Source organism: Zootoca vivipara, chromosome 11, assembly GCF_963506605.1.
Source record: "Zootoca vivipara chromosome 11, rZooViv1.1, whole genome shotgun sequence".
Taxonomy (NCBI): Eukaryota; Metazoa; Chordata; class Lepidosauria; order Squamata; family Lacertidae; genus Zootoca; species Zootoca vivipara.
In genome coordinates this window covers 40410312-40435956 of record NC_083286.1, presented here as the reverse complement: position 1 = coordinate 40435956, position 25645 = coordinate 40410312, and the positions used below count along the sequence as shown (strand labels likewise).

The 25645-nt window shown below is 44.8% G+C and overlaps 1 protein-coding gene across 15 annotated transcripts in view; it reads right to left on the bottom strand.

Annotated features, from left to right (window-relative positions):
- The window catches only part of PDE4D (phosphodiesterase 4D), a 636676-nt gene that overhangs the window by 158464 nt on the left and 452567 nt on the right, over positions 1-25645 (bottom strand). The window contains exon 1 of one of the 15 annotated variants that reach the window (XM_035100839.2): positions 234-4911. The exons of the other annotated variants lie outside the window; for them this stretch is intronic. Coding sequence (XP_034956730.1) covers positions 234-298 — 65 coding nt within the window. The 5' untranslated portion in view covers positions 299-4911. Of the gene's footprint in view, positions 1-233; positions 4912-25645 lie in introns of those variants that run through there. 15 annotated transcript variants of the gene reach the window in all.

Below are 25645 nucleotides of genomic sequence, written 5' to 3'. Positions count from 1 at the left end.
ATAATAAGGAAAGCAGAAGTTCTCACTCTGTTCAAGAAAGCTAAATTGCCATACACCCCCATGCTAAATAGGGTAGAACAGAAACAAAGGAGATCTCTGGTTTTGACATACACTTGCACCCCAATCTGTGGAATCAGCATGTACACAATTTATTAGCACAAAACAATATAACAGAGCATTTGTAGACAGGCAGGCAGTGTCAGCAAAGGAGGGGGTAAAAACAGCCACATTACCAAGTTGCGTCTGCAGTTCTTAATGAGCTGGTAGATCGGGATCTTGGCTTCATAATAATACTCATCTTGCAAGTAAAATCCCAGGAGCTCCTAGCAGTGAAACTTCAGTTGCCCTCACACCGCTCCTCCTGCCCCACGTATTCCATCTGCAGAGCAGGCATGCTTCAAGAACGGGAGCTTTCTCAAAAGCATTACTCCTTGCAACAAAAATCCGGCCTCTTCGAGAGGAGTCCTAAACTACTGGAGCTCTTCTCAGCTTTATTCCTCCCTGCCTTTGTGCCAGCACTGTTTGGAAGTGACAGTGCTTTTCTCTTCTGCCTTGCATTGCCGGGGGAGGAGGAACCGTATTTTGAATCTATTCTCCATCTAGGTCACATGGGAAGCAAGGCAGCTGAAAGAGCCTCTTGATCGCTTTTCTCTCGCAATCCTATAATAACAGGTTTAAAGGTCAACCACATTCTAAAACTGTTGATGGGCGACAGAAGGAAAATATGAAGATGAGCCACTGGAGCACCAGTAAGTAGCCAGGGAAGCTTCGCTTGCAGAGGTGCGAGGGTAAATGGAAGAGCACAGAGCATTATGACCCCTTCCTTTTCAGTGCAAGGACTGCCTGAGAACATAATTCTTCACTCTCTTTCCTCCTGATATCTTGCAGCCTTCCTCCCTCCCTCCCTTCCTCCCTCCTTCCCCACTGCTTTCAGAAAGGGAAACCAGCTGCTTAATCACACAAAAAGCTTGAGGGCTGAGTGACATCTGGTTGAGAAAACACCTTGAGATGCTAAACAGGAAGTTAAACTAAAAGGAATGCATGCACAATGGTTGGGGGCTGATAAATCTTAATCTCTCTCTCCCTTTCTCACTCTCACACTTATCATACTGTATACCGTATGTGTAGGTCTTATACTATGCACAGCACAATCCTAATTATTATTTCTTTATTTATACCCCGCCCATCTGCCTGGGTTTTCCCTGCCACTCTGGGCGGCTTCGAACAAATACCAAAAGACATTAAAATATCACAGATTAAAAACTTCCCTAAACAGGGCTGCCTTCAGATGTCCCTGTAACCTCACTTCTCGCAATGAGGGAATGGCCAGAAGGCCCTCGGCACTGGATCTCAGTGTCCGGGCTGAACAATGGGGGGTGGAGATGCTTCTTCAGGTATACAGGACTGAGGCCGTTTAGGGCTTTAAAGGTCAGCACCAACATTTTGAATTGTGCTCAGAAACGTACTGGGAGCCAATGTAGGTCTCTTAGGACTGGTGTTATGTGGTCTCGGCAGCCACTCCAAGTCACCAGTCTAGCTGCCGCATTCTGGATTAATTGCAGTTTCTGGGTCACCTTCAAAGGTAGCCCCACGTAGAGCGCATTGCAGTAGTCCAAGCAGGAGATAACTAGAGCATGCACCACTCTGGTGAGGCAGTCTGCGGGCAGGTAGGGTCTCAGCTTACGTACCAGATGGAGCTGATAGACAGCCGCCCTGGACACAGAATTAACCTGTGCCTCCATGGACAGCTGTGAGTCCAAAATGACTCCCAGGCTGCGCACCTGGTCCTTCAGGGGCACAGTTACCCCATTCAGGACCAGGGAGTCCACCACACCTGTCCGCCTCCTGTCCCCCACAAATAGTACTTCTGTCTTGTCACCTCAATCCTCAGTTATGCTATTTGGAAGCGAATTCCAGAGTTCAATGTGACTTACTCCCAAGTAAAAGCTCATATAGGATTGCTGCCAAGGTCTTGTTTCATAAACGAGTGAGAGCTGTACATGAGATGCTCCATTCAAGATGCCCAGAGGCTCTCCCTTGCAAGCAGCTAACATGCCCAGCCAACAATGAATCATGAACCCCCCTGCCTAAAAGCAATTCCAGCTGAATTTTTTAAAAGTGTCGGCATGTGTAGTTTTGTGAAAGAGATAAGATATGTGTTTTCAGGGTTACGTTCATGGTATGTACATACTGATTTGAAGATGCATGCAGGGAGAGATTTTAAAATGCCATGTTGTGAATCTGCTTTGGAATTTGCTTTCAAAATGTAGACAACGATGTCATCAGCAAGTGATTACATGCCGAGGAACTGTTCCTCTATGCAGGAGTAGCAGTTTACGTATTACAAAGGGTTGGGTAACCTCCTGGCAGTTTTGGGAACGAAACTCAGCTGACGTGTCATGATCTTCTTGCGTCCTTACTTTTTAAAGAAAATGTTAAAAAACAAAGCATGTGGACAATGAGATTTCCATCTGTATCTGGAGGGTGCCCATTAATCTCTGCTAGCATCAGCTGAGGGTTATTGATTGCTATTTTAAGAGCTCCAAAAAAACATGCACCGCGGTCAGTACATGCTATTCATTGACAGGAATGATCCTGTCTGCCCTCCGGGCTTATGCCAATCATCTGTATGCAAATTGTTCCATAACAGCAGAAAGAATTTTAATGAGGCATCATGCTCAGCACTCTCTTCATCGGTCTCCCAAGCTCCCAAATACGTTTAGTGGGCGATGCTTAGAAGTTTCAAAGGGGAGCCTCGTTTCTTAGTCAAAGAGCCTCCAAGAGAGCAGGACCAACAATAGACTGTTAAACACAGGGATAGTCAAGGGCCCTTGGAAACACCCGAACCTGTGCAACTAGACCACACATAGGAGATGTGTTAGCATTCTCCCAAAGGATTTGCTGTTGTTTTTTAATTAAGGTTTTAAAAATGCTGGGAGATAGCTATTTAATCCACAAGCAAGGAAATGAAGGCCTAGGAGAAATGAAGCATCTCAGTCTTGCTCCCAGGACTCTCCCTAGGCTACGCCCTTGCCTTGGCCATGCCTCCTCCACAGGACACACCCTTCACTGATCCATATCCATGTGCTTCTCAAGTGTGTTGGTATGTGATAGTTTGCCTTGCTTGTTTGGATGGGGAATGGGAGGTTAATTGATAGACGATAAGATTATCAGTGGCTACTAGTCAGAAACTGGGGAAGAACAGTGGGAGAGGGCTATTGGCCCCATGTCTCTTTTGTGAGCATTCCCAAAAGCCTCCAGTTGACCTCTATAGACACAGGATGCTCAGTGACAGGAACAAGCCAGCAGTCAATCACACTGAGCACGCTGGAGTTAACTCTTTATTAGCAAAAGAAAAAAGGATCTGCACAGGAGTGTCCGGCCTGATGAGCACAGCGACTCATCTCTGGCAGGTCTTGCTGCCATGAAGCAGTTGCTAAGAGTGAAGATCTCTACCTCCCCACAGCTGCCTAATTCCCTCCCCCACCAGGGTTTTCCCCAAGCAATCGGAATCTACACCTGCATGAAGCTAACTTTTTCTCTACCCTCTTCATGCCTCAACTGGTTCTGCGAGCCCAGGGAGGAGGGGAGCTCATCATAGCAGGAAGGGGAGACACCCATGACTCTTCACCAGCCAGACTAATCTCTGACACAAATCCCCCCCACACTCACTAAGCCTTGTTACCTCTTCAGCTTCCTACTCCTACTCCTCCCAGTCTTCTCCCTCTGACCACTCATCATCCCACCACCAGTCCTCTGGCTCTGAGTCTTCTTCCTGTAGGGAAGTGTTTTTCAACCAGTGTATTGTGGCACCCTGGGGTGCACTGAATGATGATCAGGGGTGCCGTGGGCAATGTCCCTCTTTCCATCCTCCCTCATCTGATGCCCTTTTGCGTCTCTGCCTCCCAAAGGCTTGAACAGCTGTTTGTTGCAGCAGCCCTGGCTACAAGTGCCCCAGGCAAATGGTTTCTCTGGGATTGGCCAGGGGTGCTTCCCTGGCCCCTGTGGGAAACTCAGCAGTGGCCAGAAGATTGGAGAAGATCAGTATACATCCCAATTCCAAAGAAGGGCAGTGCCAAAGAATGTTACAACTACCGCACAATTGCGCTCATTTCACATGCTAGCAAGGTTATACTTAAAATTCTACAAGGCATGCTTAAACAGTATGTGGACTGAGAACTCCCAGAAGTGCAAGCTGGATTTCGAAGGGGCAGAGGAACCAGAGACCAAATTGCAAACATGTGCTGGATTATGGAGAAAGCTAGAGAGTTCCAGAAAAACATCTACTTCTGCTTCATTGAATACACAAAAGCATTTGACTGTGTCGACTACAGCAAACTATGGCAAGTTCTTAAAGAAATGGGAGTGCCTGATCACCTCATCTGTCTCCTGAGAAATCTCTATGTGGGACAAGAAGCTACAGTTAGAACTGGGTATGGAACAACTGGTTGGTTCAAAATTGGGAAAGGAGTACAACAAGGCTGTATGTTGTCTCCCTGCTTTTTTAACTTATATGCAGAATTCATCATGCGAAAGGCTGGACTGGATGAATCCCAAACCGGAATTAAGATTGCCGGAAGAAATATCAACAACCTCAGATATGCAAATGACACAACCTTGATGGCAGAAAGTGAGGAGGAATTGAAGAACCTTTTAATGAAGGTGAAAGAGGAGAGTGCAAAATATGGTCCGAAGCTCAACATCAAAAAAACTAAGATCATGGCCACTGGTCCCATCACCTCCTGGCAAATAGAAGGGGAAGAAATGGAGGCAATGAGAGATTTTACTTTCTTAGGTTCCATGATCACTGCAGATGGTGACAGCAGTCACGAATTAAAAGACGCCTGCTTCTTGGGAGAAAAGCAATGACAAACCTAGACAGCATCTTAAAAAGCAGAGACATCACCTTGCCGACAAAGGTCCGTATAGTTAAAGCTATGGTTTTCCCAGTAGTGATGTATGGAAGTGAGAGCTGGACCATAAAGAAGGCTGATCGCTGAAGAATTGATGCTTTTGAATTATGGTGCTGGAGGAGACTCTTGAGAGTCTCATGGACTGCAAGAAGATCAAACCTATCCATTCTTAAGGAAATCAGCCCTGAGTGCTCACTGGAAGGACAGATCCTGAAGCTGAGGCTCCAATACTTTGGCCACCTCATGAGAAGAGAAGACTCCCTGGAAAAGACCCTGATGTTGGGAAAGATTGAGGGCACTAAAAGAAGGGGACGACAGACGACGAGATGGTTGGACAGTGTTCTCGAAGCTACGAACATGAGTTTGACCAAACTGCGGGAGGCAGTGGAAGACAGGAGTGTCTGGCGTGCCCTGGTCCATGGGGGCACGAAGAGTCAGACACGACTAAACAACAACAACAACAACAACAACAACAACAAAGGTAAAGGACCCCTGGACAGTTAAGTCCAGTTAAAGGCGAGCCAGTGTTAGACAGCTTTCCAGGTCATGTAGCCAGCATGACTAAATCGCTTCTTGCGCAACGGAACACTGTGAGAGAAACCCTACTGCACGGAAACACCGTTTACCTTCCTGCTGCAGCGGTACCTATTTGTCTACTTGCACTGGCATGCTTTTGAACTGCAAGTTGGCAGGAGCTGGGACCGAGCAACGGGAGCTCATTCCATCGCAGGGATTCGAACCGCCAACCTTCCGATCAGCAAGCCCAAGAGAATCAGTGGTTTAGACCACAGCGCCACCTGCATGGTGGCCCAAGTCTTTTAGTCACTAAGCTGCCCCAAGTCAAGGTCCATTGCAACAAGCATGTGGACCAGATCCTTCCAAAGGAGAAGATCAGGGATTGGAATATGCCAGTGAGAAGCCTGGCCGCAGCTGTGTGTGGCCCCGAATATCTAAACACTGAAGTTTTCCCTAGAAGAGAGAATTTGGCATGACGGAGGGTGCGAGCAACAAAGCCTCTCGAGCTCTAAAGTACAGTTTTGGAACACATGTGGCATGCTTGCACTGAAAAATGCATTTAAACAATTTGTCTGAAAGATTTATAAACCCACCATATTAATTACAGATAATTAGCAGAGGTTTCTCTCTCTCCCACTACCCCTCTCACTCTGTTATTTACACTGATGCCAACCTTGACCTTTCGCAGCATAGCAACACTTTTTCAAGGTCTTCCTCCCTCCCTTGTACTCCTAGCTTTGCAGTATTTTTCACTGTAGCTTGCGAAAACCTATCTTTAAACATTTCTGGAGCTTACGACAGTTCTTTGGACACCTACTTGCAAAATCTGGTTTGTTTCATAAAAGTTTCCAAAATCCAGTGTGTTTAAAATAAACACAGAATAGTATGCATTAAAAATAGAATTTGTAGTAGAAGAAGAAAACAGATACAGTTTCTTGCTGGTGGGATTTTTTGTTTTTGATGCAGCGTGATAATCATTGAAATAAGCCCAAAGGTCCCATCACTATTTCCAACAAGCAATTTCCCACCCCCTGTTGAGATAGTTAGCTTTTCTTCCAGGGTTGTGGAACATATTAGTAGCCATTTGCTCCTTGTGGTAACCTAGTTTGCATGGTCTCTGCTCAGCAGCTACTTTTTTTAAAAAAATAACTCACAGTGGTATTGCCAGGTCAGGACTTTGGGGGCAGAAGTCAACAGTCCCACTCAGCGAAAGAAGCAGAAGGCCTGGTTTGCCACATTTTGAAGCAAGCAAAGTAATAAGCATCACAATCTAGTAGAGTCTGTGACACCATTAAATCAAGAGTCTAAAATTTACCTGACGCAAAGAGGTCAGGAAAAAGTAAGTGTTTAATGTTCAGATAATTTGTGAATTGTTTGCAGCCACCACAACCCCCTTTGCATAAATCACTGTTCAGAGAAACCTGGGCAATTATGAGTTCTGGAGTACAGACATGAGCCGATGGGGAGAACTGCAAGATTTATCGAGCAAATGTATACATGTTTACACAGAAAACAGCCTCGCTAAGTTAAATGTGACTCACTCTCAATTAAGTCTGTATTATAGGACCGAGTAAATAATAATAATAATGATAAATTATATGCCACCCATTTGATTTGGTTGTCCCAGTCAGTCTGGGAGACTTCCAACAACTTAAAACATCAAACACAGTAAAATATCAAACATAAAAAATGTCCCTATACGGGACCGCCTTCAGATGCCTTCTAAAAGTCAGATATTAGTTTATTTCCTTGACATCTGATGGGAGGACATTCCACATGGCGGGCGTGACTACTGAGAAGGCCCTTTGTCCAGTTCTCTGAAACCTCACTTCTCCCACTGAGGGAACCACACTTACTTGGGAGTAAGTCCCAATAAACACCACAAGTCTTCAAAGTGGCTTGTACAGGACTATACAGTGGTACCTCTACCTACAAATAACTCTACTTACGAATGTTTCTACTTATGAATGGAGCTCTGTCTGCCATCTTGGATGCGGTTTAGATAGGATTTTTTCTACTTACGAATTTTTAGATAGGATTTTTTCTACTTACGAATTTTTTCTCCCAATGCATTCCTATGGGATTCGACTTACAATTTTTTTCTACTTACAAATGTGCGTTTGGAACGCATTAAATTCATAAGTAGAGGTACCACTGTACTATTAGTTGATTATTTGGTTAGATTAATCCATTAAAATACTCTGATTGATCAAAAATGTGTTTTGATTCATCAGGCAGCAGGTTTTTTTTTTAAAAAAAACCCCAAAATTAACACATTTAATTAAACCATGGTGAATAGTATACTATAATCTTAGATGAAGATTCCCCTGCCTTTCACACATTGGAGGGAATTCCTCTCCTAAGATGGTGCCCGGCAAGGAAACATGCACTTCTCATCCAAAAATGTTTGGCAGGACATTCCACTAAATGTAAAGTACCATTTGATTCTTTTAATAACTAGTGATGGCAGGGGATGGACGTGGAATCGTTTGTGTGCTTCACTGACCACTGACCTCAGTCCCTCCCCATCATTAGCATCTGCACCATCCTTTGCCAACCTGGTACCCTCCAGATATTATTTGACTACAACTCTCATCGGACGCAGTCAGAATGCCATTGGCAAGTACCAGGTTGGTGAAGGATGACCCGCTTCATGGTCCCTTCTCAGCCTCCAAACAAACATATGGGCAAAGTCCTACCTATAGTAGAAGGGGAACAGAGAGAGTAATGCTGGAATCCCCTGTAACTGCTGGACTCACAGTTGTAGCAATTGCTGTGGCCTGGGATGTCCTCAGATCAGGGCTTGGTAGTGGATAGTTGTTGATCATTCAAGACTTCAGAAGAGGCCTCCACCAACCGCGCTATCACCCAAAAAGTTGGCTGCATCCAAACAGCTCGAGTTTTTCTTGCCTGGGTAACTGGTGTCAACCACTTTAAAAATCTTCAAAATGTCTCTAGAGCTCCCAACTTAGTGTTTCGCCAGAACAATGTTACATTGGAGGCCCTGAGTCATTGTGTGGGGATTAAAGTGAAGGAACCAATTGTTGGCTAGTCCCACTTTTTTTTGCTGCTGCTGCTGCTGTACTCACCTGCCACAAAGGGGAGATGTTGCTCTCAAGGAGTTCAAATTAGGAGTGTGGGGATGTGTCAAGGCCCAGTCAAACTTGGTGCTGACCCTGCCTCAAATGCTGTTCCTTAATAGCTAATAGATGGCACACACAAAAATTCTAAGGAACCATCTTGGCTGGGCTAGAACTGAGGTGCTCCCTTTAACCCAGAAGTGGGTGAAGTCTCAATATGTCCAAATCAACATAGGGAGTAAGGCGATTCCCTTTCAGAAAGCCAGCAGGACTGGTTCAGATCAGAAATAACGTCCGGGACTTAGGCCACCTTGGACTCCTGATATAAAACTGCATATGTGAATGATTCCCCCCATGCCTAGCCTGTAGATGAATAATAATAAAAAGCAGACAGAAGATTTTCTTTCTTTCTTTCTTTCTTTCTTTCTTTCTTTCTTTCTTTCTTTCTTTCTTTCTTTCTTTCTTTTTGAATCAGCAGCAGTCGCTTTTGACCTTGCTGATCAGGAGGCACAACAAACAGCAAAGCCAATTCACCTTTTCCTATTATTATTCTATCAACCGTGAAAGGCTGTTTTTTTCAAATGGCCTTCTCTAATTAGAAAAGTAATTTGAGAAAACATGTTGTGTACGGTTTGCGACAGTATTTTACTTTTTGTTTTAAGTAAGGATCACTCCTAGATTCTAAAAGTTCCCAGGCACAGAAGAACACATAGATATGAATGGAGCACCCACGGGGAAGAGAGCCTGCCATTTCATTCCCACGAAAATGAATGAAAATCGCACACATTTCATTCCTGTTTTGCACAGGAAAGTTTCTACTGGACCTTGCCCTTCTGTAATTTGGGTGGAATGCTCAATGTACACATTCCTGCTTGTATCCTGCCTTTCAGTTTCAAAAGGCAACCAAATACAAAAAGCAAAGGAAATGAAAATACAGAATAAAACAACTACAAATTCATAAACTCTAATGAAGACATCAACAAGATTAGGACAGTTAAGTGTTGATTGCTTTTAACTAATCCTGCATACATTTGCCCAAGAGTAATTTCACCAAGAAGCAAATTAATTCACTGTGTGGAATGCTCCTGTTCAAGATTCCAGCCAGCCAAAACATCTTCCAAGACATTCCCTTTCATTCTGCCATTCCCTGGTCATTTGCCCCTGACAGATTCCCATGATTGATGCTGGGGGACTTTTCTTTGCCTCAACATACCGTATCTATGAATCCAGTGCAAGAGGTTGTACATGAATGAATGAATGAACAAGCAAACAATATCACCATGATTCCTCAGAGGGTAATGATGCAGATCAATGCAATAAGAGGGAGAGTACTATTTCACTCAGGATCTGCTTAAGGGTTTTCCAAAGGCATCTGGTTGGCCAATCTGAGAACAAAATGCTGGGCTAGATGCACTTATGGCCTAATCCAGCAGGTCTCTTACATCCCTAATAAAGATTCATAATAAACACGAAGAAGAGGAAGGGCAATACAAAGTATAAATAGTTGAAAATGTAGTTGAAAATAGTTGAAAATGTAGTATCTTAGAGATACTGCTTTATTTATCACATTTTATATGTTACTTTCCCACTGACTGAAATTAGCTGTTGAACTATTCACTGAATAGCTCACCAGGCCTGGTGGGTGTGTTTGTGTGGGTGTGTTAGATTTTAGGAACCTTTAGCATCTAACTCATGGGTCAGCAAACTAAGGTCTGCGGGCCGGATCAGGCCCAATTGCACTCTGGATCCGGCCTGCAGATGGTCCTAGAATCGCCGCTTGGATCGGCGTGATCGTTCAGGCTGCACCATTTTTTTTGCAATTTTTCGGGCGCCATTTTCCTCCCTCCCTCACACACACCGCAGCGGCGTCTCCTCCCTCCTCCTGGCTTCTCCCCGCCCTGCGGAGGAAGGGAGCTAGGCTTTGATTGGTGCCAGCCAATCCGAAGCCTCATCGCCCGCGTGCTGAGGCACAGCCCAGACTCGCGACCTGCCCGCCAGCCTCTCCGTCTATGGATGCGCTGTGGGCATCATGACAGGTGTGTTTCGGGGCTTTGGCTGGAGCTTGGTGCATCTACTGGCACTCTGGAAAGCTGGCCCGGAAAGGAGAGGCGCCACCGCTGCTGCTGGCTCTCAACCAGAGGCAGAGTGGCGGAGGTAGGAAAGTAGGGGGAGGGGCTGGGGGAGAGAGAAAAGCCCCCCTCCGCCGCGTGAGTGTGTGCGCGCAGTCCGGCCTGCCACAAGATCTGAGGGGCGGTGCATCGGCCCACTCCTTAAAAAGTTTGCTGACCCCTGATCTAACTGTACCTTTCCTGGTGAAAGGCTTGAAACTTTCAGAAGAATATGGACTAAGACAGAGACTTTACGTGGGGAAAAGTGTAAGCAAACATCTGTGACGACATCCCTTTGCTGTTACTATAGGAACCCACTTTAATGGGCAACATCTTCCCTTTTAAAGGATGCGACTAAGAGACATAGCTAAACATGTTTGAATTCCAGACTCAAGGCCCCTGAAAAATCAATGCAGAAGACTGTTGGTATGCCGGTGTTGAGTAAACCATTGCTTGCTTATGAGCTGCAATTAATGGGTAACCTTCCACGATTGCCTTATACCGGGGAACACAAGAAGCATCAAGAATTCAATCAGAATGCCGTGATCTATTCTTTCCGCCCCCTCCCAATGCTAAGTCACACTGCTCAAGAGGCACAAAGGGTTTAAGGGCAAAAGATGGCATCCAGCAAATGTTAGTCACAAACAAATCCCACTGAAGTCATCGAGACTTAAAATCCTACACACGTCTCCTCAGAAGTGAGTCCCCCGTAGATACCTGGGGGTTAAGGAATGCAGCCATAACCACTTCAATCTCATTGCAATAGGCCTTATGTAGCTTATAACCGCTTCCTGGAATATGCTCTAGGACAGGGGTCGGCAAGGTTTACCTCACCTGGGCCAGTTCACTCCAGCGGAGATCCCTCTGTGGACTGGGTCGTGCATGCGCAGCCACGATTTTTGGTGTCTGCACAGACATGATTTATGGCACCTGCATCTGCGCAGAGCGTCGGTTTAGCACAATGGTTTAGCGTCGCAGCGGGCAGCTCAGTTTGGGGATGGCTAGGGGGCTGGTTAAACAACCCCCATGGGCAGCTTGTGGCCCTTGGGCTTAGGTTGCCTACCCCTGCTCTAGGGGACCAATTGCCAATTTCTTGCTAAAACTACATGAAGCAATATTTCATTTCATCAAAACTTTGTTGTTGTTGTTGTTGTCATTTGAGCCCATTCAGGGGCTAAACAGCAGAATATTATGCATAAATATGTGGGGGGGGGGGCAGCCCCAGGATGAAATTACTCAGGGAGAGGAAGATAACAAAGGCATCCCTGTTCATACTATCAACAATGGGCAGAGGTTTGCTGACCAGGACCCCATAGGAGGAATTAAGGAGCAGGAAGGTAACCAAGGAGGTTCAGATGACTGCCACGTTCCATTCCCACCTTACTCTTTAACAATTTTCTTATAAAAACTAGATGGCAGGCACCATCTTAAGAAGGAGTCTCTCTTTCCTGCCATCTTCTCAGATGCACGTAGATCATCTAAAAATAAGGAAACCGTTCTTCCTGTTTCAGAACAACTGTTTTCACTAACTGATGAATTAACTAAAGCCCATACAATCAAACAATTAAGACTGCCTTCCTAAATGCGGTGCCATTCAAATGTTGTTGAACTGCAACTCCCATCATACTTATTGACCTTTGGGATGATGCAAGTCCAACTACAACACATCTGGTGGGCACCAGCTTTGGAAGGGCCAAACTAAGGCTTCTTGAACCGGAATGGCAGAGCCTACTGTTTTCCTGTGAAAAAAGTACAAGCCACAACCCAAACAGCGAATTTGCAGAGTGTTCAATTAAGCTTGACAGGAGGAGCCATGTTCTTTTCCCATCACAACTGGTATGTATGTTATTTATATCTGGAGCGTTGTTCAGACTATATTTCTGACCTCCACACTTTGCCAAAGAAGTCTTCCTGAAGTGCAAGTGAGTCTTGCCTGAGAACCTGACCCTGGCAATGGGACCAAGCCAGACAGAGAGGGTAGCCAACTGCAAACTATGCTAATGAGCCAGGCCGAGGTTATGCCAGCTTGAATTAAGCATTAAGAAAGACAGATGTAACGCAGAACATTCATCTTGGGGGTATAAAGAGTGTGCTCCAGATCTTTCTTCCATTACCTCTTTTTTTTTAAAGACTTTGGAATATCATGTTGAGTTTTCTGTGGCAAGATGTCAACCTTGGCATCCTCTGAGAATAGCTACTGCAGATGAATGACCCCACAGTGGGTTTTCTGGGCATCCAGACTGAGATTGGGGCTGAGGAATTGGAGCAGCAGGGCTATGGGAAGCCAGCAGGAGGCTAGCTCAAGTTGATGAGGTCACTCTTGGGGGAACCTGAAACACGGAAGGTATCAGGCATGCCAGTGCTATTGTACTAGAAAAAACAGTGCTGGAACTCACCTTTGTTCTCTTACAATGGCAATGGCAACCACCCGAGAGGAACCAGAACTGAGTTCTGGAGAGTTCTGGCTGGGGGGGAAAAGCCTTGAAGTGCACCTCACAAGACTGGCAAGGTTGGACAACTGCCAGGACTCCATGACCAGCAAAAGGAAGGGCCTGCCAAAGCAATGCCATCCTCACTTTGCCTAGAACAGGTAAGGTCAGAAGATACGCAAGAGAATTCTCCGTTTGTACACCTCAGTTCTCCAAAGTTGCAGAGCCCTAGAGAAAGTGCCTAACCCAGCGCTATCGTCATCATTTTATTATTATTATTATTAAATGTATTTATAGCTCGCCTTTTCCCAAGTTGGGACTCAAACTGGCTTCCAACATTTGAAAACATCATTATAGAATGCGAAGTATTTAAAACAAACTAGCCAAAATACATCAAGACACATTAAGAACCAGCAATTAAAATCCAGTTTTCCCTGGCAGCAGCCCAGTGATCGGCATCCTCTGCACCTTAGCTTTCAAAGGTCTGTCTGAAGAGGAAGGTCTCAGTCAGCCAGTGGAAAGAAAACAAAGGAGTAGCCAATCTAACCTCGCGTTAGAGGGAATGCCACAATATGAAAGCAGCCACAGAAAAGGCTCTGTTTCGTGTCACCAACAACTGTGCTCCTGATGTGATGGGACTGAAAGAACGTGCTCACCTGAGGACCTTAGCACCTGGTCAGGTTTTGTATAGGGACATACGATCATTCAGGTAGCCTAGCTGTGTCCCTCCAGATACTGCTGGATCCCCATCAGCTCCAGTATGGCCAATGGTCAAGGGGAACAAGAGCAGTACAGTCATACCTCATGTTGCGTCCACTTCAGGTTATGTTTTTCAAGTTGCGTTCCACAGCAACCCGGAAGTATCGGAACGGTTACTTCCGGGTTTCACCGCTCGCGCATGCGCAGAAGCACTAAATCGTGCCATGTGCTCAGACGCAGCATTTCTGGATGAGAGTTGTGGACGTGCCTCCAGGACGGATAACGTCCGCAACTCGAGGTTCCACTGTAGTTCAACAAGGAACGACTTGTGATCCCTAGCCCTGTAAGTTTTCCAAATTCCTGGAGCAGAGAATGGAGGGTTTTAGAAAGGCAGGTGGGAACAGTCTACACAGAAGTTCTGTGGGAGGATTTCAGAACTGATAATCTTGCAAGAATGCACCAAGGAAATCTGTCAGGAGGTCCAATTCCACAGCACCCACTATTTCCCCACTGCCTGCAGCATCTTGTGAAAAAGTTGTGTGTGTATGAGCGTTACATGTGTGTGGTAGACATGATTCAATTAACTGAGGCTGACCTCAGTGGTACCCAGGCTGCAGGAAAGGGAGCTCAGTGCTAGGGACATGCTTCTTACACTTTAAAAAAGGCAGAACACCAATCAATTGGTGAGGGAGTGACAGTTCAAGGGAAGAGCATATACTTTTGAGTACATAAAGCAGGTACAAGTATTTGCAAAGGCACAAAGCTTAATGGATGACCTTGGGGCAGTCACTGTTTCTCATCTTAACCTGGCTTGTTGTGAGAACAAGGGGGTGGGGGCTGAGAATTGCATACCATGCGCTCCACCTTGAGCTTGCTAGAGGAAGGGCAGGCTAAAAAATATAAAATAATCCCATATACTAATAAGAAGCTCATTCGCTGAGAGGATTCTTACATAGTCCTAAGAGTGGTCTCAGCAGGTTCAGGGGAGCGCCATGATTTACAGAATGTGTGTGTGGTGTACCTCCTTCTGCAAAAAGAAAAAAGAAAAGAAAAGAAAGAGGAAGGATGCCCTATGACAGGCCTCCCCAAACTGCGGCCCTCCAGATGTTTTGGCCTACAACTCCCATGATCCCTAGCTAACAGGACCAGTGGTCGGGGAAGATGGGAATTGTAGTCCAAAACATCTGGGGGGCCGAAGTTTGGGGATGCCTGCCCTATGAGGACTGAGGGTGCTTAGTGAATGCTGACTGACCTTTGTCAGGTGGAGGCAGGGAAGAAATCTGTTGATCAATACATACACATACGGGAGACACTCAGCAGCAGCAGCTGCACGTAATGTAATATCCTATTTATTAGGATCAATTAACAGTCACGGAATAGATGTTTATAGAATGAATTCAACTTGTAAAACACACTGAACTTTAACAAAAGATCCTCAGCCAGCTTAACTGCAACATTTAGCTTTTTATTAGAAATGCAAACTATCTCACACAGAAATATTGCCAGTTAGGCTGCTGGTGTGAAGCAAGAACTCCACCAAAAAAGAAGAAAGGATCCAGCCCCTACTTGATCATTTCCCTTATTACCTGACTGCTTCTGTGCCAGCCTTTTGCCAAACTGGTACCCTTCAGATTGGCAAAGTCTGCTCCATGTCAATCTGACACAAACACGAAAGCTTAATTATGACCCGATTCACTTGCCAGAGGAAAGATAATCCATCTGTTATCCTGGCTCTTCAGCAGATGACATCATTGGTTGTCAGGAGCAAGTCAGCAGTAAATCACCCCAAGCCAGTTGGTGTTAACTCTTTATTAACAAAAACAGGAGCTGCACAGGAGTGCCAGGCCTAATGAGCGCAACACTCATCTCTGGCAGGACTTGCCCTCTTGAAGCAGTTGCTGAGACTGAAGGTACCCACCTCCCCACAGCTGTCTCCTCTCCAGGGTTTCCCCCCAGCAATCTGAGACTGCGCCTGTGTGGAGCTAACTGCTCCTCCACCCTCTTCATGCCTCTCCTGGTTCTGGGAGACCAATGGGGTGGGGAGATTGTTCCAGCAGGAGGGGAAGACTCCCTGGTTTCTTCACCAGCCAGACTCATCTCTGCCACTTTGCATCTGGCCTCTCCTGCTTCAGCTTCTGCCTCTGATTCTGGTCTTCTCTCTGCCACAGACTCTCCCAGCTCACTAAGCCCTTCAGCTTCTGACACCTGCTCTTCCCAAGTCTTCTCTCTCTGAGCCATCATCCTTCATACCCTCCAACATTTCCCCAATGAAAATACAGTAGGGAGTCCCATTCCATAACAATATTTTTTTTCTATTTATACCTCACACATCTTACTGGGTTGCCCCAGCCACTCTGGGCAGCTTCCAACACATAAAAATAATGATGATGATGATAATAATAATAATAATAATAAACATTAAACAATAAAAAAACTTCCCTATACAGGATTGCCTTCAGACAGCTCAGGGTTTGGATAATTCTGTACCTTCCAACATTTCATGAAAATAGGGACATCCTAAGGAAAAGTGGGACATTCTGGGATCAAATCAGAAACCAGGATGGCTTCTCTAAATCAGGGATGTCCCTGGAAAATAGGGACATTTGGAGGGTCTGATCCTTTAGGGGTTCCCCAGCTGATTCCTCCCACCATTCCTCTGTGTCTAAGCAGTCCATGACATTGGTACTGCTCAGGGGGGCATGATCCTGGAGCATTTCCCTTTCACCATGCCTGTTTGTCCACCGAGAGTTGTGAACGCTGGAGTGTGTTATTTCTCAATGCTGGAGCATTGTGAGACCTTTGGAACAAGGAGGCTGGCAGAACAAGGCTGAGGCCAGATGTACCTCCAGGATGAGCTTCAGTTACCAGCCTTTCAAGTGAAACTTGAACCTGCTCTCTGGTGGTTCATACAGTAAAAGACGGCTGGCAACAGCATGAACGGATGGATGTGTTTTTGAAAGAGAGATCTGATCACAGCATGCTCCATTTGGCTAACGCAACAGAGGAAGTAAATGCACCATCTGTGTCATATTAAATAACACGCCCGCACATCAACAATTAGCAATATTTTGCCATATTTCGATTTGACGAATGTCAGTAATAAGCCCACTGAGCCCAGTCTTCCCTCCTCTGACAATATTTTATTTAAAAAATTCAAGTAGATTTCAAGGACAGTCTGGTTCTACTGGAATAATTTTAATTTTTTTTTTTTACTGTGATGAGTAGTATAGAGTGGGTAGGCTTTCACCCCTCCCTTGGGGCGAATCTATTAGGGTGGGAATTTTCCAAGCAATAAGCCCCCACATCCAAAAACTGGTTGAGAAAAGGAAAGCCCCTAGTTCCCAGCCCCGACTCCATCAGGGACTAATGTCAAGGGAAGATAGAAAAGGTAATCCATATTAGTTCACAGCAGAGAGAGGTCGCATTTGCCCCCCACCCCCGCAGATGTTCTTGGACTCCAATTTGCAACGTGCAAGTAAGTTGGCTTGAAAGTTTTGTATGAGGGACCATGCACGTGATCCATATAGTTTGCCACTATACAGCATGTATTTATTTTCATAAAATGTATACACCACTTGATTGTAGGAAAAAACCTTCATATCGGTTTACGAAGAGAATAAAACAATAAACTTGTCAGTAAAAATAGTTAAAAGCAACTATTTAAAATATTCAAAAAAATCAGAAACAAACTAAGAATTAAACACACAACAGCATTCTACATATCTGGGTAGGCTTGTCTAAACAAAAATGTTTTTAGCAGGCGCCAAAAGATTATAGTGAAGGTACCTGCCCGATATCAAGAAGCAGGGAGTTTCAAAGTGTAGGTGCTGCCACACTAAAAGTTTGGTTCAATTTCAAATGATATCCATGTTTGCAACATACGCAGTTTCTGGATCAGCACATCAGAGTGGAGACTTTGTTAGGAGTTTGGAAAGTTGCTTATTCCATATTATTATGTTTGGTATCAACAGTAATACCAAGCATTGTGCAAGAGGCACTCAAAGCATGTCACATTTCTTATCTCAGCCAGCTCCACCACCTGCAGGGAAGAAATGTATTATGAGCCCCATTTTACAGACAGAACAGCGGAGGGTTGAGGCTACCCACTGATTTATGCCTAAGCTGAGGTTTTAAAGAGTGACTCTGAGCTCATGTCCTTAACCAACGCACTACACCAACTCTTGAGTCTTCATTTAGCTAAACAGCTGCATTATACATCTGCAACTTGGGAGTGGGCATCCATTTTTAATATATATGCTGCTTTAATCAACCAAGAATAGTACCTACAACTTTAAATAGTTGTTCTTCATGGCAGACACTCCCTGGTCACTGCTGCTTTGTAGAGAAAGGCAGCAATTTATTTTTTAATTTTATTTTTTATTAAAGATTTATTGATTTACAAAAGTACAGTATGTGCAATGTCTCTGTGCGCACACACACCCTCTCTCTAGAACGAGAGAGAAAATTGAGATGACTTTTAATGGGGAAAATAGCTACTAATGACTTCTATCAGCATTATACTACTGTACAATCGTACCTCGGGTTACGACCACCTCAGTTTGCAAACAGTTCGGGTTACGTGAAAATCGCAAAAATCGCGCTTTGCGCATGCGCAAAATGGCAGCACCCATCGCGTTCGGGTTACGAACTATTTGGGTTACGAACTGCGATCCGGAACGGATCGCGTTCGTAACCCGAGGTATTACTGTACTGTACTGTATACCAGCGGCTGGGAAGCAACAGCAATACACAGCATACATTTGACAGTGCAATCTCATTCATATTTACTCAGAAGAAAGTCTCACTAGTTTCTATTGAGCTTACTCCCAGGTAAGTGGATACAGGATTGGAGCCTTAATGGTTTTTATCACTTTCACAATGACTAGTGCTAACCAAACATTAAAAAGCACCCCAGTTGACTCAGTTTCCACTTATATCCACGCAGCCCCTAGAAATTATGTTACAGTACATGCTGAACTCGTGTCAACATGTTTACCTAATGTATTGGGTATCAGGTCTGATGTTTGCTCTATTTATAGCAGCCTTGTTATTGAAGTGAAAGTCATAAACAAAGCTTTCACATTTAAAACAATGTGTGTGTGTGAAGGTAGGAGGGGGAAATGAAAAAAAAAATATCACAATCAGCATTTATTTCTCTAAAGCAAGTTTGTACTTTGCACTTTGTACGGTTCCTATCCATTCCGAAAGACACTCAAATGTTCTATAAGACAGCACCATATACCAACGTATTCTTTTAGACATCAGATCCAACAAACATTTTAGGACTCCTCCCTGATGTTCTTTATCCACACTAGCCACTGAATCTAACAGCAGGTGTAGATAAAAATATGTTAGATAAAAACACCCCATTCCCACACTACATTCCTGCCACATTACCACATTTCTTATCTTTACCCCCCCCCCCGCCCCAGTAAGAGACACACAGCTGACTGTCCATGAAACACACAATACTTTTTTAAAAGGCCTTTTAAAGTCTTTCTGCCAATCAAACATTTCCTCCTATTTCAAACAACAGCACATCTGTCAAAGGTCTGCTACCCATTTCTAGAGGTGCAGCAAAGTTTATGGGTGGTCCCTGAGTAGAGATATTGTGCTGGAAAAAGGTGATTACATTTCTTAGCCATCACAGCTCAGAGGAAAATTAATTGAAATGTCACTTGCATTTTTGTAACATCGAGGCAAACTGCCTTCCAGCAAGGGATTGTTTTCTTCAGGGTTTCAAATATTCCAGACACTTGCCAATACACCCAGGATCCTTCTAGGGGGTGATCACAATTTTAATTAAAGCAAAACAGTTTCCAGGGAGGTGCGGGGAACTAGAAAACATTGCAGTCTAAATCAGAGCTATCACGTTCAAATGGCTTACTGAGATTGAGGTTGAATCCTGACAAGACAGAAGTACTGTTTGTGGGGGACAGAATGCGGGCAGGTGTGGAGGACTCCCTGGTCCTGAATGGGGTAACTGTGCCCCTAAAGGACCAGGTGCGCAGCCTGGGAGTCATTTTGGACTCACAGCTGTCCATGGAGGCGCAGATCAATTCTGTGTCCAGGGCAGCTGTTTATCAGCTCCATCTGGTATGCAGGCTGAGACCCTACCTGCCTGCAGACTGTCTCGCCAGAGTGGCACATGCTCTAGTTATCTCTTGCTTTGACTACTGCAATGCGCTCTATGTGGGGCTACCTTTCAAGGTGACCCAGAAACTACAACTAATCCAGAAAGCAGCAGCTACCGTAGATTGTTGACTGGGAGCGGCCACCAAGACCACATAACACCGGTCTTGAAAGACCTACATTGGCTCCCAGTATGTTTTCAAGCACAATTCAAAGTGTTGGTGCTGACCTTTAAAGCCCTAAACTGTCTTGGTCCAGTATACCTGAAGGAGCGTCTCCACCCCCATCGTTCTACCCAGACACTGAGGTCCAGCACCGAGGACCAAGTTACAGGGAACCAGGCAGAGGGACTTCTCGGTATGTGGCACCCGCCCTGTGTAACGCCCTCCCAGCAGATGTCAAAGAGAAAAACAACTACCAGACTTTTAGAAGACATCTGAAGGCAGCCGTGTTTAGGGAAGCTTTTGATGTTTAATAGATTATTGTATTTAATACAGTGGTACCTTGCCGGACGAATTTAATTCGTTCCGCGAGTCAATTCGTTTTGCGAAAAATTCATCTTGTGAATCGCGGTTTCCCATAGGAATGCATTGAAATTTCTTTTTTTGCCCATAGGAACGCATAAATTAAATTTCAATACATTCCTATGGGAAACCGCGAATCGCAAGACGAATTTTTCACAAAACAAATTCGTCTTGCGAGTCACCATCAGATCGCAAGACGCATTCGTCTTGCAAAAAATTCGTCTTGCAGGGCATTTGTCTTGCGAGATACCACTGTATTGTGTTGGAAGCCGCCCAGAGTGGCTGGGGAAACCCAGCCAGATGGGCAGGGTATAAATAATATATTATTATTATTATTATTATTATTATTATTATTAGGCCAAGCTGCTCACCAAGTACATGCACAAGGCTCTACAATCACCATTTTGCACCAAACTCCTCTGCACTCATTGTGATAAGGAAAGGCGCCAGCAATGTGACTGCTGCTAAACTACACCATGCTTACCCAAATCCCCTCACCCACACAACTGCCAGCCTCCCTCACGGGAACCTCACCTACACCCCTCAGCTGAACTCCTCTTCAAGTGAGCCGCCTCCTCACACACCACTGCTGGACCTCCAAAATCCTCTCACATGCCAGAGGCCACTAGCACTTTCAACTGCGTCCAAATAGTGTCAAGAGATGGCACATTATCTACATACCTTGAGGTTTGCATTGCTAATTTAAATAGAATAGAGGAGACATATCTGGACATAAGAAAGTGCCTTATACGGAATCAGACCATTGACTCCATCTAGCTCACACTGACAGGCAGCAGCTCTATAGGGGCAGACTGAAGACATTTCCAGACTACCTGGAGATCCTGGGCATTGCACATGTATGCAAAGCAGGTGCTGCTCAACTGAGCTATGATCTCCCCCCCCCCCCAGGTATGGAGGTATAGTAAGCAGCAGTGTAGTGGGAGAGGAATGCAAGGGAGCACAGCTCTGAAACTTATTCCAGTGCAAGAGGAATGATCTCATCTGCGCCTGTGGGATTGATAGAGCCTCTTTGCTCTGGCAAGGGAATGAGGTAAAAGTGGGGCTTTCAAGTTAGTTTGCAACATATTAGCATACAGAAAATCAGAGAATGAGGAAAATAATCCTGCAAAGGCTGAACTTCTCTTTGATGATGCTCCTCTTTCACATGGGCCATTTAAAGAGTAACATTTCCTTCTGAGGTCCTTTACATTTCTAACTGAAAGCAAAGGGTTGTTGCATTTCAGCTGACTGTTGATTTTCTGTTAAAGCTCAGTGCAGTTTACTGGGTGGATACTGGACTTTCTCTCAGATCGCTCCCTGAGGGTCCGGTTGGGCCCTTATATGTCTAATATGCTTAGGACTAACACAGGAACACCACAAGGATGTGTGCTTAGTCCGCTCCTTTATACTCTTTATATGTATGATTGTGTTGCTGCCCACCCTAGAAATAGGGTTGTCAAATTTGCAGATGACACAACCGTGATTGGGCTCATCTCTGATAAGGAGGGTGAAACGGACTATAGAGATGAGGTGGAGCGGCTGACAGAGTGGTGCAGAGTTAATAACTTGCTCATAAATACAAAGAAAACAAAGGAGCTTGTGGTGGACTTTAGGAGACAGAGGAACAGGGTCCAGCCACTTTTGATTGACGGAATTTGTGTGGAGAGGGTAACGTTTAGATTTCTAGGCATTGAGTTACGGGAGGATCTGTCCTGGAGTGTTAATACAAGGGGGCTTGTGAAGAAGGCGCAGCAGAGACTGTATTTTTTGAGAATTTTAAGGAAAAAGCATCTTCCACCAAAGCTGCTGCTTGGCTTCTATCACTGTGCCATACAGAGCGTGCTCACGTATGGTTTATGTGTGTGGTACGGAAGCTGTACTTCTCAGGATAGAGCAGAGCTGTGAGGAATTATTAAAACAGCAGAGAGCATTATTGGCTGCTCACTCTCCACCTTAGAACAAATCTACACCACCAGGTGCCATAGAAAAGCACTAGACATATCAAGAGATCCAACGCACCCTGGTCACCATTTCTTTGAGCTTCTGCCATCGGGACGGAGATATAGAACAATGCAGGCAAGAACGAGCCGTCTCAGGAACAGTTTCTTCTCTAGAGCGATTTTGGCCTTAAATGGAAAGCCTGGACTTTGAAGTCATCTTATTTTACTTGTTATTTTGTATTATATTTACTGTATTTAATTAGGTTTTGTAATTTTGGATTATGCGGAATGCTTTATCTGAGTGGATGTAGCAACCGAGTAATTTCATTGTTCCCGCAAGGGGACAATGACAATAAAGATATCTTATCTTAGTTTACCATTCGAACCCATGAAGTATGAAGTAAAGAGGCACCGAGTTCAATGGGGCATATTCCCAGGTGGTGATACATCTAGTCCTATTGAACTATGCATAAGATTACCTCATACAGTGAGGGGGGGGGGAAGTATTTGATCCCCTGCTAAATTTGCCCGTTTGCCCTCTGACAAAGAAATGACCAGTCCATAAATTTAATGGTAGGTATATTGAAGCTGTGAGAGACAGAATAACAACAGGAAAACCCCCAGAAACCCAGAAGACAAAAGTCAGAGATTGATGTGCATTATAATGAGTGAAATAAGTATTTGATCCCCTGTCAACCAGCCAGATGTCAAGCTACCTGGTATCTTCACTGCATGTAAGGAGCTGAGATTAGAAGCACCTGCTGTCAGGGAGAGGCCTTACCTGTAATCCCAGCTCTTTACAGTACCTGTACAAAAGACACCTGTCAACAGAAACAATCCAGCAGATTCCAAAGTAGCCACCATGACCAAGACCAAAGAGCTGTCCAAGGATGGCGGGGACAAGATTGTAGACCTGCACAAGGCTGGTCTGGGCTACAAGACTATTGCCAAGCAGCTTGGTGAGAAGGTGACAACAGCTGGTGCAAGAAAATTGCAAATGGAAGAAACACAAAATAACTATCAACCTCCCTCGGTCTGGGGCTCCATGCAAGATCTCATCTCGTGGAGTTGCAATGATCAGGAGAACGGTGATGAAGCATCCCAGAACTACATGAGGGGAACTTGTCAATGATCTCAGGGCAGCTGGGACCATAGTCACCATGAAAACAGTTGGTAACACACTACGCCGTGAAGGACTGAGATCTTGCAGAGCCCGCAAGGTCCCCTTCCTCAAGACAGCATATGTACAGGCCCATCTGCAGTTTGTCAATGCACATCTGAATGACTCAGAGGAGAACTGTGTGAAAGTGTTGTGGTCAGATAGTTGCATAACAAGATGAGACCAAAATCGAGCTCTTTGAGAACAGGGAAATATAGAAATTTCTAAATTCTAGCACTTAAAAAAAAAAAAGCTGCCTGACGAGAACCTTTTAGCTTTCAGATTGGTGATGGCAGTTGAGTCCATAGAGAGGGGGCAAAGGACCAAAATTAATCTGAAGCAGGCAGATTGTTTAAGTCCATTAGTTACATCTGTGGCTCAGAGCAGCTGGAGAATGGATTGTTAAGATGCCAGAAGAAAACAGCCCTCCCTCCAAAAAAGGAACTTGGAGAAGGGGAAAGCATGAATTGGCCTGCTCAGTTTACAGTAAGCATCCTGGGAGGGAAGAGTGTGATTGGAGAGAGATTTGCTGTGAGGTTCAAAGCACCTTCCCTCCACTTCACAACAAATAATCCTGTCTCCAGAACTAGCCCTCTTAAAGAATTCTCTATACGAGTTAACGAAACACAAGGCATTGTGGTGGTGGTACCTGTGGTTTTTCCAGGGTTCTAAAACATGCAGGGAGCCTAAGGAGGAGGAGGAGGAGGAGGAGGAGGAGGTGGTGGTGTAGTGGTTAGAGTGTTGGATTTCACCCTGGGAAACCAGGGTTCAAATCCCCACCCAGCAATGAAACTCACTGAGTGGCCTTGGGCCTGCCACTGCCTCTCAGCCTAACCTACCTCACAGGGTTGTTATGAGGAAGAGGAGAACCACATACCTCAAGCTCCTTGGAGAAAATGGTGGGATATAAATGAAATCAACAATAAAAATAATACAAGATTAGGAGGCCCCCCACTTCACAACTCACAGAGGTGATCAACGGTACTGTGAGGGGGTGGAGCCTCCCACAGTTATATCACCATTAAATGCTCACATCTAATAAATACAAAGTTCAGCAGGCAATGACCTCAGAGGGCAGGGAGAGGAAATTGTTTCCTCCATCCCTTTCCCGCTCCTGAAATGCATCCCTTTCCCCCAAGGCGCTACAAGACTCCCTTTCCAGGCTGACTGGGGCCATGAGAAATAAACCCTTCTTTTAGAGTGGGGATACACAGCAACATTTTGTTGCAGTTCCCACTTCTTCTGTATGAGAATGAGTGCTAGTATCTCTTGCCATTGAGTTTAGCAAAGGCTTTTTGCATTGTAAGATGCAAGGCTTGATGCTCTTTTGCTTACTCTCGAATCTCTTCTCAAGTAACAGAATACGCCAGAGCAGAAGTGGAAAGTAGATCGGCTCCAAAAGCCAACTATTGTGATATGTTAATTTTTAGAAGTTTATTGATACTGACATTGTCATTAGATATTTCAGTGACGTGGAGAGAACTGTGAGTTGACGAAGGCAATGTTCTTGGGTTACAGCGAAGCAAAATATTCTGCCACAGTTCTCAAAACATAACCCAAAGGATGAATGAAAGAAAAGAGTCTACAAAATTATATAAAAGTTCCAGTTCCTGCATCTCATTTTCAGCCATGAAGTACACTTAAAAATTTCTCTATTTGCAGATAATGAAATACAGTTATCTCTAAATTCTGCACTATATCCACACCCTGCCCAAGCAACACCTCTGGCAAAGTCTGAAAACCTTAAAAAAAACCCCGAATACACTTGATAGACTGTGTTACATTCAAGGATAAAATTCAAATTTGAATATGAATGGCGATTGAACAATGTAATCTCTGGAGAGGAGAAGACGTGGATTGGTCCAGAGGGCATCTTCTAACTCTGCCTGCCTGCTTACCTAACGTAGCTACCATATTCTGTATTTTCTTCAAGTAGTCCGAGGAAATGTAGATGAGTCTCTCCCCAGCCTGCTTTATGCTCATGACAACCCTGTGAGGTAGGCTAGGCTGAGAGACTATAACTGGCTTAAGATTCACCCAGTGGGCTTCATGGCCAAATGGGTATTGACCCTCAGTCATACGCCAACTATACTATACTACACTATGCCAGATATGCAATTTCTCTATAGTTGCATTAATTAATAT